Raw genomic sequence first — 13,298 nt, forward strand, 5'->3', positions numbered from 1 at the left:
AACAATAAAGTAGAATGAAGATATTAAGAGAATGTAATGCATACTGATATAAAAGTATGTCCAAAACATATTAAAATAGTACAAGCAAATTGTAAATCAGTGACATGCAGGGTAACCCTATTTTTGTCAAATAAGCTTTAAAATAATGAAATTAGGTGTTTTTTTTCCACTATACCAAGTAATTTAATCTATAAGAAAAATGAAACTCATTTCCCAAGGCCCATAATTAAGCAGTATGTAATGATAGTTTTTGATCTTACTTAAAAGATTCTTATCAAAATTGCCCAGTATGACAACTCAACCAAGGGTAAATATTTCTTGGGACCAAAGCCTTCCACAAGGGCGTCTGATTGCCCAGAGTGGCATCTGTGCTGGTTCTGAGTGATTAGCTCTTAGGGGAGTTTGCCTCTGACCTTCTTGAAGCAGCCAGCATGCTGGCAGTGGAAGGTGCTGCGGATGTGAGTGAAAAGATTCACCCCCTGGCCCACATTTCATTACAAGGTGGACTAGGATGTTAAGATGCAAAGAGAAAAGTGCAAAAAGAGGGAGATCATTTCAGCTCCTGTGTTCTCATGGCCTCCAGAAAACAATAGCAACTGGTTATTCCAGGAAGGGACTCTTGTTTTTAATTTGGGATTTTTCTAAAAGGTAGGTTAGTATTTAAATGAAATGAATACCAAAAATTCATTATAATTATAAAATCAACATGTTCAGATAATTTAAGGATGTGCTTAAAACAAAATCAGAAGCAACTACAATTTGTGCCATGTTGTCTACTGAATGCTCCTCCTTGGACAACACTGCACGTGTACAAATAAATGCAGCTGTAGTTACCTGGAGAATGCCGGAGTTTTATTCTGAATGACTCAAGTGGGGCTCAACATGAGGGTGAGGTTTTGAGCCATCCTCAAAGAGGATGACATAACTTTGGCTTTTTCTCTTTGGAGCCGGCACCAGTAGAGAAAAAGAGGATAGTAATTCAAAAAGCCAAGAGGCATATTCATTTGAATTTCAACAACATTTCTTATTTGATCTTTAGTGTCTATTTCCTTTAATTAATCTGAACATCACGTTCTTTTTATTTAAAAAATATGTTTATTGAGCACTTTCCCTGGCCAGGCATTTTCCTATGCCCTCTAGATTGCATTATGTTATAATGAAACAGAAGCCCAAAGGAGGCAGAAGCATCATACCTAAGACACACAAGACAGTAAAGTTAAAATCTGAAATATTTGGGTAAAGAAACCTGAGAAAGAAACCTATGTGAATATAGGACAGATTTCTCTCTTTAGAATATGAGAACTTTTCTCCAGCATTAGGATTTAGTTTGATTTCCTTAAAGCTTTCTTCACTTTTAGTATAATTGAAATTGCCTATATTTAATTAATTAAATGTCACAATTCCAATATAATTATTTTATGAATAATTATATTAGCTGTCTTCTGTTTTAATCACCATGCCACTTTTTATCTTTATTGATGACTATCTTAAAATGTTGAACCATGGGCTTTACACAATTCCATAAACATTTTGGTAAGAAATAAAATATTTTAATATTCAGATTAGCTCTTTATGACAAAATATTTCCTCAATAATTTTTTCTTAACATAATTATTTTATTTTCATTATATAGAGTACAGAACTGTTTGGGGCTGCTTTCTGGCCTTCTGAGTATTCCTGCTGTTAACTGGCAGTGATAAGAGACACCCTTTTTCAAATTATTTAATAATTCCCCAATATACCCAGATTTGAAAATGTATAGTCTTTGGAGTATTTGCAAACCATTCAGGGGCTTATTGAAAAACTGTACCATTTTATTTTTTTGTTTTGTTTTTTTATTAAAACACAAAACATTATGGTGATGTGAGAAATAAAGAGGAAATCTATCTAAAATTTTAACACTTTCATTTGTGAATTATATACATATGCCTATATGTTGTCACATAATGTTGATAATAGAATACTTAATCATATATACTGATTTTTTTAACTTGACATATTATCAGAAAACACGTTGATATTAAACAAAGATGCACTCATATCTCATAATGGTAAGTCTATAATTTTGGAGGCAAACTGTTCCTTATTCCAATGTGTTATTTGCCTGGTTAGCTCAGATGATTGGACCATGGGCCAAAACCGAAGAAGGTTATTAGCATCAGGTCTAGGTAGGTCAGTTAGCTTTACTCTGTTTCACGGGCACATGAAGGGACTAAATGATTTAGAAAGAAAATACGGATATATTAGCATGAATTCATCCCCTGTGCTGGAAAAACTATCCATAGCACTAGACCTAGGTTTGTGCCAATCCCGAAGCCATTAGTGTCAAGATGGAAAAAACAAAAACAAAACAAAACAAAAAAAAGAAGAAAAGGAAAACCTTGACCTCCAAACACAAAAACTGAATACTATATAGCTTTCATTCCCATAATATAACATAATGGCCTGCCTTTTCTTTTTATAGTTACAGTTGAGGGGCTCTAGCTGATCACCTGCCTGAAATTATTGCTAGCCTGGTGGGAAGTGTTTGAGGACGCATAGTCATGTTTTCACTTCACTAGGAAATCATTTAGCAAATTACTGCTGTTCTGTAAATTACTGTGCTGCATAACTTTCATACTGAGAAACTATTTCCTTTTTCCATAGAAATTGCAGATAAAAGGTTTCTACAATAAATAATCTGTATTTAAAACAAACCAATTCCTAGAATTGAGAGAATGTGATATAGCATTTCTCGTGTGAAACTAAAAACAAACAAATACATTTTATTACCAATATTAAAAAATGACATAGTCTCTGTTAAAGTCAGATTTTCATTTATTGTTTGTTTTCTTCGTTACCCTTTGAGGTGAATGGACACAGCCTCCTGAGGATGAAATAACAAGCTAAGTACTTATCTTTTGAAAGGAAAAGAGCTGGTTTTGGAAATCAGAATTCTTTAAGTCTAAATGTTATATCTTAAAGAGGGCCCACAATCAGTAATCAATCTAAATAGAACACAGTATTGGGAGCAGTTTTTATTATGCCAAGCTCCATTTAAAATGTCAGTCTGAAGGGAATTAACTCTGTTCTTTTAATTTTGTGTTGAGGTGATAGGCCCAAATACAATCTGGGGAAATATGGCTCAGCTCACACTCCAAATATGGTGAATCACTGCTGATGTAGCAGGAAGCATGACAAAAGGACTAATTTCTCCGGCCTTTTCCAGAAACACTTGGATAATAAAACTCAGAGCTTGTTCTTTCATTTCAGTGGCAATAAGATTCAAAAGCAGAGGCAGGGGAGCTAGGTTTTCTTCAGAGAATGAGGTCCCATTTCATCACTGTCTTTTCATAGCAGAAGGGCTTGGAAACAAAACCTAATGACCCTTATTCACAAACACTAATGAAGTTAAGAAGATTCCTCCTAAACTTAAAAAGTTGCTAAGACTAACAAAGAGAAAATGTTTCATGGTAGCTAAAATTTTTAAATAACAATCTCAACTGATACATATTAAAATTAAAGCTCCTTATACCTAGAAGTAGTTAAAACATCACCAGACTTCAATATCTGATTCTTGAATCCACACTTCAATAAAGTTGTGGCATGGGGATCCTGACTTCGGCTCAGGTCATCATCTCACGATCTATCTTGAGATGAAGCTCTGAGTTCGGCTCAGCACTGGATTTGGAGCCTGCTTAATTCTCTCTCTCTCCCTCTCCCTTTGCCCCTCCCCACTCTTTCTCTCCTTCTCTCTCTCTCTCTCTCTCTCTCTCTCTCTCAATAAAAAGAAAAAAAATATAAAGTTGTGGCAAATATAGCAAAGGTTCAGAATAATGGCATAAACATTTTATTGTTGCAAATTAAAGCTTTGAGGAAAGGTTAAAAGAACTGTTATGGTTCATTTTGAAGATGAGTATACTAAAATGATCTTTATCCTTTTCCCCAACCTTTCTCAACCTGTGTTCCTCATGCAAACCACAGAATACAAAAAATAATGTGACTCTTTTCTCCATTCTTCCATGGATGCTATGTAAAAGAGTATCATCCTAGATACATTGAAGTTAATTCATTACATACAAGGATGCCTCAGGGCACCAGAGCTCAATTCTTTCCCATAAAGGATGTTGATAACAATTGGATACACAGTAGAACATAATGTTGACAAGATATCTGGAGCCTAGAAACTGCATTTAAAAAGCGGGACATTTGTAGAGAAGACAAGGGGTGGATTTCTTAAAGATAAATTACTTAGCATTTTACTTTTTAAAAGTCTATTGAGGAAAATTACAGTTTCCTTCTTCCAGGGTTTTGAAGTTGGGATTTATTTTCTCCTCACTAGAATAGGATGAAGTGCATAGTTTGTGACAGCAGAGGTCTTGTCCCACCCTGAAATGTATGTGTTTGGTTCTTCCAAAGTGGAGTTACTCACCTTGTGCAAAGTGGGGAGGCTCTGGGGTTAGAAGGGGAAAGAGCTAGATATGCTGATACTGCTGACAGGTGGTGCCCTAAGATACATCTCCTCCCTGAGGACCCCATCTCATGATGCAGAGAAACACACATTTACTGGTGTCAGGGAAGTCATAGAAAGAAACTTTGCATTGACAACGAGAACATTGATGCTGAAGGATTCTTGAGAAGAGTAACACTTTATAGTACTGCTTAGGTTCTTTAAAAATACTTTCTGGGGTACCTGGGTAGCTCAACCAGTTGAGGACTCTGGCTCTTGATTTTGGCTCAGGTCATGATCTCACAGTTCATGAATTCAAGCCCCACATCAGGCTCTGCACTGACAGTTTGGAGCCTGCTTGAGATTCTCTCTCTCTCTCTCTCTCTCTCTCTCTCTCTTTCTCTCTCTCAAAATTTATAAACATGAAAAATATTACAAAAAAGTAAATATATATTTTGTTACATCTCTAATATCAATTTTTTTTCAAAGAAACTGTCTGTGGAATCTAGAATACTGCTGTGATAACAGAGTCACCAATCTGAATATAAATAATTGTTATCCAGAACTACAAAGATGTAGAAGACAAACCAAACAATTCAGATCCAATGAAAATGGTGGTGTTTTACTATCTAAAAGCAACCTGGTTCTTATGCTGATTTTTCTGTTGAATGCAAACATAGGAAAATCTGAGTGCTTTAAGTTTTATTAGTTAAATTCCAAGTAATTGAAGTCTAACTGTACATTGTTGCCCACAGAGATTTTTTTTTTTCATTAATCTACATTATCATGATTCTAGAATCGTTCACAAAGATCACCATTGAGGTGTATTGTACAGTTAAACTACAAAAGACTTTTTCTAATGTTACTTTAAGGAGTATTTGGACAAGGCATCAGTCAAACTGTGGATACAATCTGCTTTCTCTGGCAACTTATCATTAATGTAAAACGAGAGTCCATATTGATCTTCGCTTATGCAAGCAGTTCACATGAATCCCACAAAATTGCAAGTGAGCAAAAAAGAGGGCAAACTTTATCTTCTAGCATATCCAGGCTTGAATATCTGAGTGTAAATATCTCTTTAATGATAAACAAATACATTGTTTACTTATGGAAGTTTCAAATGTAATGAAGTCAAGGTTGGTACAGTTAAAATGGCTCAAAGATGAATGAGTGCATGAATAAAACTTGTCTTGGCTTCTCCTAACTACTTCCCTCTTTTCCATTTACAGCTATTCAAGAGCAAGAAAATGAATCTGTGCCCCTATCCTTAAGCCCAGACATCTCCTTAAATAAGTCACAGTTAGAGGACTGCCCAAGGGACTCTGGTTGTTATATCTCACCAGAAAATTCAGATAATGGCAAAGAAGATGTGGAATCTGAAAATCTCTCTGACATGGTACAGAAGATTACTATCACAGAGCCAAGTGACTGAATACACACTCTCAACTTTATATCTACAGACACATTCCACTTTAATTCTATTTGAGCTAAAAGATCAAATAGGAGAGAAAGAGAAGTATTTGTGAATACAACCTGAAGTTAAAATATTTTAATCAGAATGATTTTACACAAAAGTTCGTGTCTCCAACATTCCCAATTATTGTAAATAGTATGTGTATTTATTATTTTGAATGCTACATGTTAATATTTCATTTGCCTGTATGAGAAGAGGTATGGTGTAAGTCTTTGGTGTGTGTGAGATAAGATTTATTCATCTTTATTTTCTAAGTGCAACATGAAAAATTCTGCAGGGAAAACTCATTTTTTCAACCCTGCCAGTTTTGAACTTATGTACGTTATTGAACAAATAGTAATGGAGAGAGCATCTGTATAACCAATTGTCCAAGCAGCAGTTACACTCATTTTTATACTTAATAGGAAAGCGTGAGTTGATACTGGAGACATTTTCTCTTGATCCAGAGTGGAGTTTTAGTAATTATTTTTTGTTGATTTCTTCACTGTTATCTGGTATAAAAGAAGAGTTAACAAGATGTTGTCAATTCTTATTTAGTAAAACTAATTTTAATAATTGTACAGATGTTTCATTTTTAATTATAAATATTTTAAATTTTGAAATAGCCTAATTTTAATAATAAAAAGAACTACATGCATTTACTCTTTTCCACACGAGTGGTGCTTAAGGTATTTTTTAATGTTTTGACTTCTAGACAAAATATCTCTTGCCATACAAGGTTTTATAGTCAGTCTCTCTCTCTCTCTCTCTCTCTCTCTCTCTCCATATATATATGGATATCTATATCTATCTATCTATCTATATATATATATGAATCCCACAAAACTGCAGGTGAGCAAAAAAAAAGGGCAAACTTTATCTTCTAGGATAGCCAGGCTTGAATATCTGAGTGTAAATATCTCTTTAATAATAAACAAATACATTGTTTACTTATGGAAACAATATATATATTGTTATATATATTATTTTAATATATATAATATTTTATTTTATATATTGTATATATATATATATATATATATATATATATATATATATAATTTCCAAATCAATCAACACTTCAATCTGTCTCCTCCTGATAGATCTGTGTCATCCAACTTCCTGAATACTTCTATGTCTTAGTCAGCTCGGGCTGTGTAACAAAATACCACAGATTGGGTGGCTTAAACAATAGAAATTTAATTTCTTACAGTTCTGGAGGCCAAAAGTCCAAGATGGGGCTGCAGCATGGGTGGACTTTAATGAGAGCTCTTCTTGGCTTACAGATAGCTACCTTCTCACTGTATCCTCACACATCAGAAACAGTAAGCTTTCTGGTGTTTTTTCTTAGAAGGGCACTGGTCCAATCATGAAGGCCCCACCCTTACAGCCTTATTTAAACTAATTATCTCCTCAAAACCCCATCTATAAATACCATACACTGGTACCATACACTGGGGGTGAGAGCTTCAACATATGAACTTTGTGGGAAGAGGGGTCCAGTTCAGCCCATAACACTCTAGAAGCTTCAACTCAACATACCTAAATCTTTGATTTTCTCTACAAATTTGCCTCTCCTTTTTTATTCCAAACAAAGCTCTCTCTTTAATGGCACCAATACCCAGTTACCCAAAACAGAAAATCATTTCTCACTTCATCTCACTCATACATTTCTCATACAGATTCAATATGTAATCAAGTCTGACCTCTAGGTGTGCTCTGCCATTCATGGCTTTCTAACCATTCCCATGGCTACTGTATTGCTTTGGAATGTCATTATCTCATATATTAAATAGTGCAATGGCTTTCCAACTCATCCCTGTTCTACCTGTGCCCTACCTTTTAATCCATCCTCCCAACAGCTCCCAGAAAGATCTAACCTGTATATCAAATCATGTACTTCCAGCTTGAAGTTTTTTTTTAGCTCCTCACTATCTTTAGTATAATATTTAAACTTTCTTCCAAGATACATAAGGTTCTTCACAACCATTTTTTTACCTAACCTATGATTTGTATCTTTCCTCTCCTTTCTCTCATTCTACACTCTGCAGCCATAACAATCTAGTTGCAATTCTACAAATTCACTATTTCTTTTGTGACTTTTCTTATGCTATTTATTTTCCTGGAGTGGCTACTATGAATTTCTACATCTAGGAGACTCCCTCTGTTTTTCCTCTTAAGACACATCACAAAAGTCACTTACTCTGTGAAGTGTTCCATGATTTCCTTCGGTGTACTTCTCTGTGTTTCCATAGCAACTTGTATCTCTGTTGGTTATGGCACTTAACATATTATACTTTATCTATTTGAAAGGCACTTGCCCTTCCACAACACTGTGATCTTTTTGTGAAAGAGATCCCTGGTGCCTGGTACAGTACTGGGTACAGAATGGGAACCTCGGAAATGTTTGCTGAAGTGCATTGAATGGAATTATTCCCATATAACAATTCTATATTTATGTTTAAATCAATGTACTTAGTCTATAGGTAAATGCCTGCCAAAGTGATCTAAAAGTTTCTTAAATATGTAAAACACAATACTTTAGGAAAAATCAGGAAACACAAAATGTTATTTCAAATGCTGGGAGACAATGTTACACTGTTAATCTCTAGTGTATTTTTCCAGATCCATGAGATTTAATCCTATATGCAGTGCCCAGGTCAGGAGTAAATCACATGCCTACTTCTATTCTTCCCTCTCCACAGCAGGAAATAGTGTTTCAGTTTCAACCCTCTAACATGCTTCTTGCATCATGGCCCCACTCCTGGCCATGGTCAGCACTCCAAATAGATTATTCTAGGACCTCCTTGGACACTGCATAGCCACTGACCATAATTTTTAAATTTTCATCAACTTGCTGCCTCAGGGAGTTCCAGAGAGTACAGCTTCCTTATGAAGATACCAAGAAATTGTAGGTTAGGAACCATCTAAGGAACCGCTTAAATGTAAAATGGTGGAAATTGCTGGTGAAATGTCCTCAGCCATGATTTCTATTCTTTAAAAATGAATATCTGGCATCCAGTCAAGGATTTATGGAAACGCTTATGAGCAGAAATGCCGCAAAGGCCATGAGGAGATTGAAGAAGAAGAGAGACTGGATTCCATGAGGTTCAAGTTACCAGAAGGATGACCCCATCACATAGCACAGCACTGAAAAGGATACCTGTAGCCATATACACCACACTGAAGAGAGTACTGCTGCCTTCATTTCACAGACTGGATCCCTGAAGCTCATTTTCCTTAGGTTTTTCTCTCAACTATGGAAGCTGGATAAAGAGGAGTGAAAAGGCAAGACATAGTTCATCCAAGGTTGTGAGGCAGTTGAGAGACTTAGGCCTTCCACTGCCCTTGACTAGAAGATAGACAAGAATCTGAGCCTTTCAAGAGTAGATGTGAAGATGGTTAGAAAGTTGACATTTTAATGGTTACCAGATGATCACACTGGTTCTAGGTTGAAACCTGGTTTCAAGGGAGTCCCAGTCTTGTTCATTTATTTGCTCCCCAAGACATATATGCTCCCCAAGACCATGCCAATAAAGGCCCTTTGGCTCAGATAATCTGCATTAAAATCTTGCCATAGTCTCTCACTGGAACAAGCTGAGTCTTTCAGTACAGAAATGTTGTAAAACTGTTCTGCGATGCAATGATTATTCTGATCCCAGGAATCAGAAATTACAAATTCAAGTATGATGTGAAGTATGCATGGCTAGAGAAATTTTATTCTAAGTATGGATAAAATCCTTATAATAATTTTTTGATAATAAGAACAAAAATGAGATCATTTAAATTCTGCCCCCTCATCCGATTCTTTTCCTGATATAAGTACCAATATATCTTAACCCTGAAATTGTTATCAGAAGCTTTTCTTTTTTATCAGTTACATTTCTAAGATAATGAGTTAAGAAATAAAATAACTTTTAAAACTTCTAAAGTGATAGCTAAAGATTATCAGGTTTTAGACAACATCCAGTTCACTGAGGTTAGTCAAGCGCCTTGCAACTTCCTGTGTGAGGCCAAATTGATGACATTTCATGTTGAGAAACTTCCGTTACAGGCCTAAGTTCTGAGAAAAATAACATGAAGAAATTTTAGATACTCTGTCACGCCACACACACACACACACACACACACACACACGCGCACGCACACACACACGCTTCCATTCCCCCACCACCACCAAAGAAAACTGTGTAACTAATCAGCATGCACACTTCAAGAACTCCTTCCTAAAGTGGGAAGTCATGCTAAAATTATGTAAAGGTTGAGAGAAAAATGAATAGGGACTAAATATAGGTAAAAGAACAGCAGTTTCTAAAATTGACCAGGTTTTCTGCCTACAGAACTAAGATGGAAGCAACCCTTACTTTAGGCTACCTCCTATCTTACCATTGAATTCATCTGATCACACCCAATGTTGACCCAGAGGTCCTGGTTTGAGGATTATGTGACTTTGGGTGGATCACTTATCCTCCAAGCTTTTTTTTTCCCTCCTCTGTGAAATACAAATACTATAATACTAATATTTCATATTTCTGTGTTGATTAAATGAGATAATATGTGCAAAACACTCAGCACTGTGCATGCATAAAAACTAATATCTGAACATAAAATAAAAGTGGTGCATACGCTACCATAGGACGGGCTTAGGCTCGTACTAATTGAAATTCTTCAGACCCAGATTGTATGAGGGCTAGGACAACTGTGTCTTCCAGTAGCAATGAGAATCAGCTGATTCACCAGAACTTCACAGATAAATGACTGTTTTGTCCTGACAGAATATTTCTTTGTTGAGTTATGACAGTTTAGGAAGAGGCTGTATGGTATTTAGCTTTGACTCCTCACTCTTGACACATAATAGGAATAATCACTTTTGAGGACTGAATGATTGAATATATAATTAAATGCCCACATTAATTAATTAAATAACATAAAACAAGATTTGGGGTTATTACTTTTATTACTGCATCTTGGGCCCAGGTCTTTACAATATGGAGTCACAGCTGACTGTGCAATAGCCCACACAGAAGCCCTTAGAAACACACCTTAACTGTAGATTTTCACATATTTACAAAGCTTACAGGCATTTAGGCAAATGATCTGCCATGGGAAAATCACAGCACAGAGGAAAATATGAGCTTTTCATTATTCTCCCTTTCTTTCTTCATCATGCAAACTTCTCACATTTGAATTACCAACAGTCTGAGTATTAGGTTGTCTGCGTGATGTAGATTATAAATTAAGAAGCCATGACGGAAAAACCTTAAAAGTGACATTAGTGTGTTCAGAGATCTCCTTTGGCCTTCTGGGGTCCCTGGTGGGCCTGAGGGCAGAGCACTGTCTCCTCTTAGGGAAGGAGTGGAATCCTGATGCAGAAGGCTAACGGGATCGTTTTCCTCTCTGAGTTTTTGGGAACCGTGCCAAGTGAATGGGCAGGAATCATTCCATTTGCAGAGTAAAATGGGGTGAAAAGCACTTCTGGCACACTTTGTCCATATAAATTATACTTGTTTGCAATTCATCAACTCCTTCTCTACTTTATATCCATATGTAATGTAAATGATCATCTTTCTCTGAAGCTCCATAACGATGTGCAGCTCCAAAATGTGATATAATCAGCTAAAAGAGAGCAGATGGAAGTTTTTCCCCCAATATGCATATTCATAAAAAAATAGAGAACTCAACAAAAGGAGATACAAAAGTACTTCTACCCTGGGGGGCTGCTGCATGGACTTCTGTACAAAAGTAAGTTGGTTTTCTGCAACTATTCATTCTTGAAACCTTTACTCATTCATTCCTGCAGCAATCATTGAAAATGCTCCAGAAAAAAATCTTTTTGAAAAGTAACAAATATATTTCCCTTTAGATTTTTTTCATTGCACTTTAGAACCCATGATTGAGGAAATGATGGTTAAATATTGTACTAGAGAAATATAATTAGAAGGCAAACCACGTAGAAAAGTGAAGACTTCACCATCCCTTTAGCAATACAGACTACAGACATTAAAATTCACGCTGATATGGGCCGCCTGGGTGGCTCAGTCGGTTAAGCGTCCAACTTCGGCTTAGGTCATAATCTCACGGTTCTTGGGTTCGAGCCTCATGTCAGGCTCTGTGCTGACAGCTCGGAGCCTGGAGCCTACTTCTGATTCTGTGTCTCCCTCTCTCTCTGCCCCTCCCCTGCTCACGCTGTCTCTCTCTGTCTCTCAAAAATAAATAAATGTAAAAAAAAATTCACACTGATATACTAAAAAAAGCTATATAGAGAGAATAATAAACTGTCTGGATAGCATTTAGCTATTATATATATATATATATATATATATATATATATATATATACACATACATACATATATTTACTCAGAGGCTAAGGTTGTTCCTTTGTGTGTACTGGGTATGTAGCATTGCTACTAGAAATTTTGTTAATGAAAACAGCCTCAGGAGATATTGTGAAAGAAAATAACCATAAAAGAAAATTTAAGAAATGGGTAAAAAAAGGGGGGGAGACATAAGAAAATCATTCAAAGTGTAACTATGAATTTTGGTCACAAAACCAAAGAGGTTGTATTCATACCAAAATTAGATGTTTCTGACCCTGCATGTCTCCCTTCAGATCCACTCTCCACATGTAAGGCCCTGATACCCTTTTAGAGAGGCTCATCTGTATGGACAACATCCTTGATCTGTACCCTCGGGTTCCTGTTGGGCTCAATGAATGGGAAGCCCCATCAAGAGACTGGAGGGAGAGAGAGGAATGAGGTCAGGGTATTTGCTCACCCCATGAGATCACTTTATGTTGCCTGTCTCCCTTAAGGAAAGGTCTAAAAGTGTCATTCTGTACATGATTCTCCTTCCTTCAGATTCTGGTAATTGTTCCTTTCCTCTTACTTCTAAAGGCTTAGATTTAATAACTGTTCTGTGGCTGTTAGCTCACTATCTGCCCAGCCTTTAATGGTTCCTTTACCCTTCACTGTGCCTATACTGTTGCAATTAGTCCCTTTATAAATCAGCCTTCCTCGAATTATCCTAATTTGATTGTGCCATCTGCTTCCTTTTGGTAGCCGGACTAGTGTACTGATCTATCATTGCTCATGACTTTCAGTTACTTAGGTCATGTTCTTGAGTCTAATGAGCATTGCTCCATGACTCCAGCATAACTACATTTACATGGTCTCAGGTCATTTCTATCTGTTTCACTACCAGCCTCCATCCCTACTGACAAATAGCTTTAAGGTAAAGCATTTCCACTAACACTACCAAAACTCATGCCCTTTACCCCTTTCAATTTCTTATTAATCTGTTTAATGAGGCCCATGCACATATTTCTCCTTTTTCCAAGCAGCTAAGAATCACTGGAATAGGATTGGCAGCATATAAATGAAGGTTTTCATGGTGCAGTTCATACCAACCTAAATGC

The 13,298-nt window shown here is 36.2% G+C and overlaps 1 protein-coding gene and 1 long non-coding RNA gene across 6 annotated transcripts in view; one reads left to right on the forward strand and one right to left on the reverse strand.

The window, feature by feature from the left end:
- SAMSN1 (SAM domain, SH3 domain and nuclear localization signals 1) overlaps positions 1-6,559 on the forward strand; it is a 141,659-nt gene extending 135,100 nt beyond the window's left edge. For all 5 annotated transcript variants that reach the window (XM_045501618.1, XM_045501621.1, XM_045501619.1 and 2 more), the window contains one exon: positions 5,659-6,559. In XM_045501618.1, coding sequence (XP_045357574.1) covers positions 5,659-5,861 — 203 coding nt within the window. In that variant the 3' untranslated portion in view covers positions 5,862-6,559. The remainder of the gene's footprint in view (positions 1-5,658) is intronic.
- Positions 1-13,298, reverse strand: part of LOC123610711 — a 106,774-nt gene that overhangs the window by 7,647 nt on the left and 85,829 nt on the right. The window lies entirely within an intron of this gene.

The sequence above is a fragment of the Leopardus geoffroyi genome, chromosome C2, assembly GCF_018350155.1.
Source record: "Leopardus geoffroyi isolate Oge1 chromosome C2, O.geoffroyi_Oge1_pat1.0, whole genome shotgun sequence".
Classification (NCBI taxonomy): Eukaryota; Metazoa; Chordata; class Mammalia; order Carnivora; family Felidae; genus Leopardus; species Leopardus geoffroyi.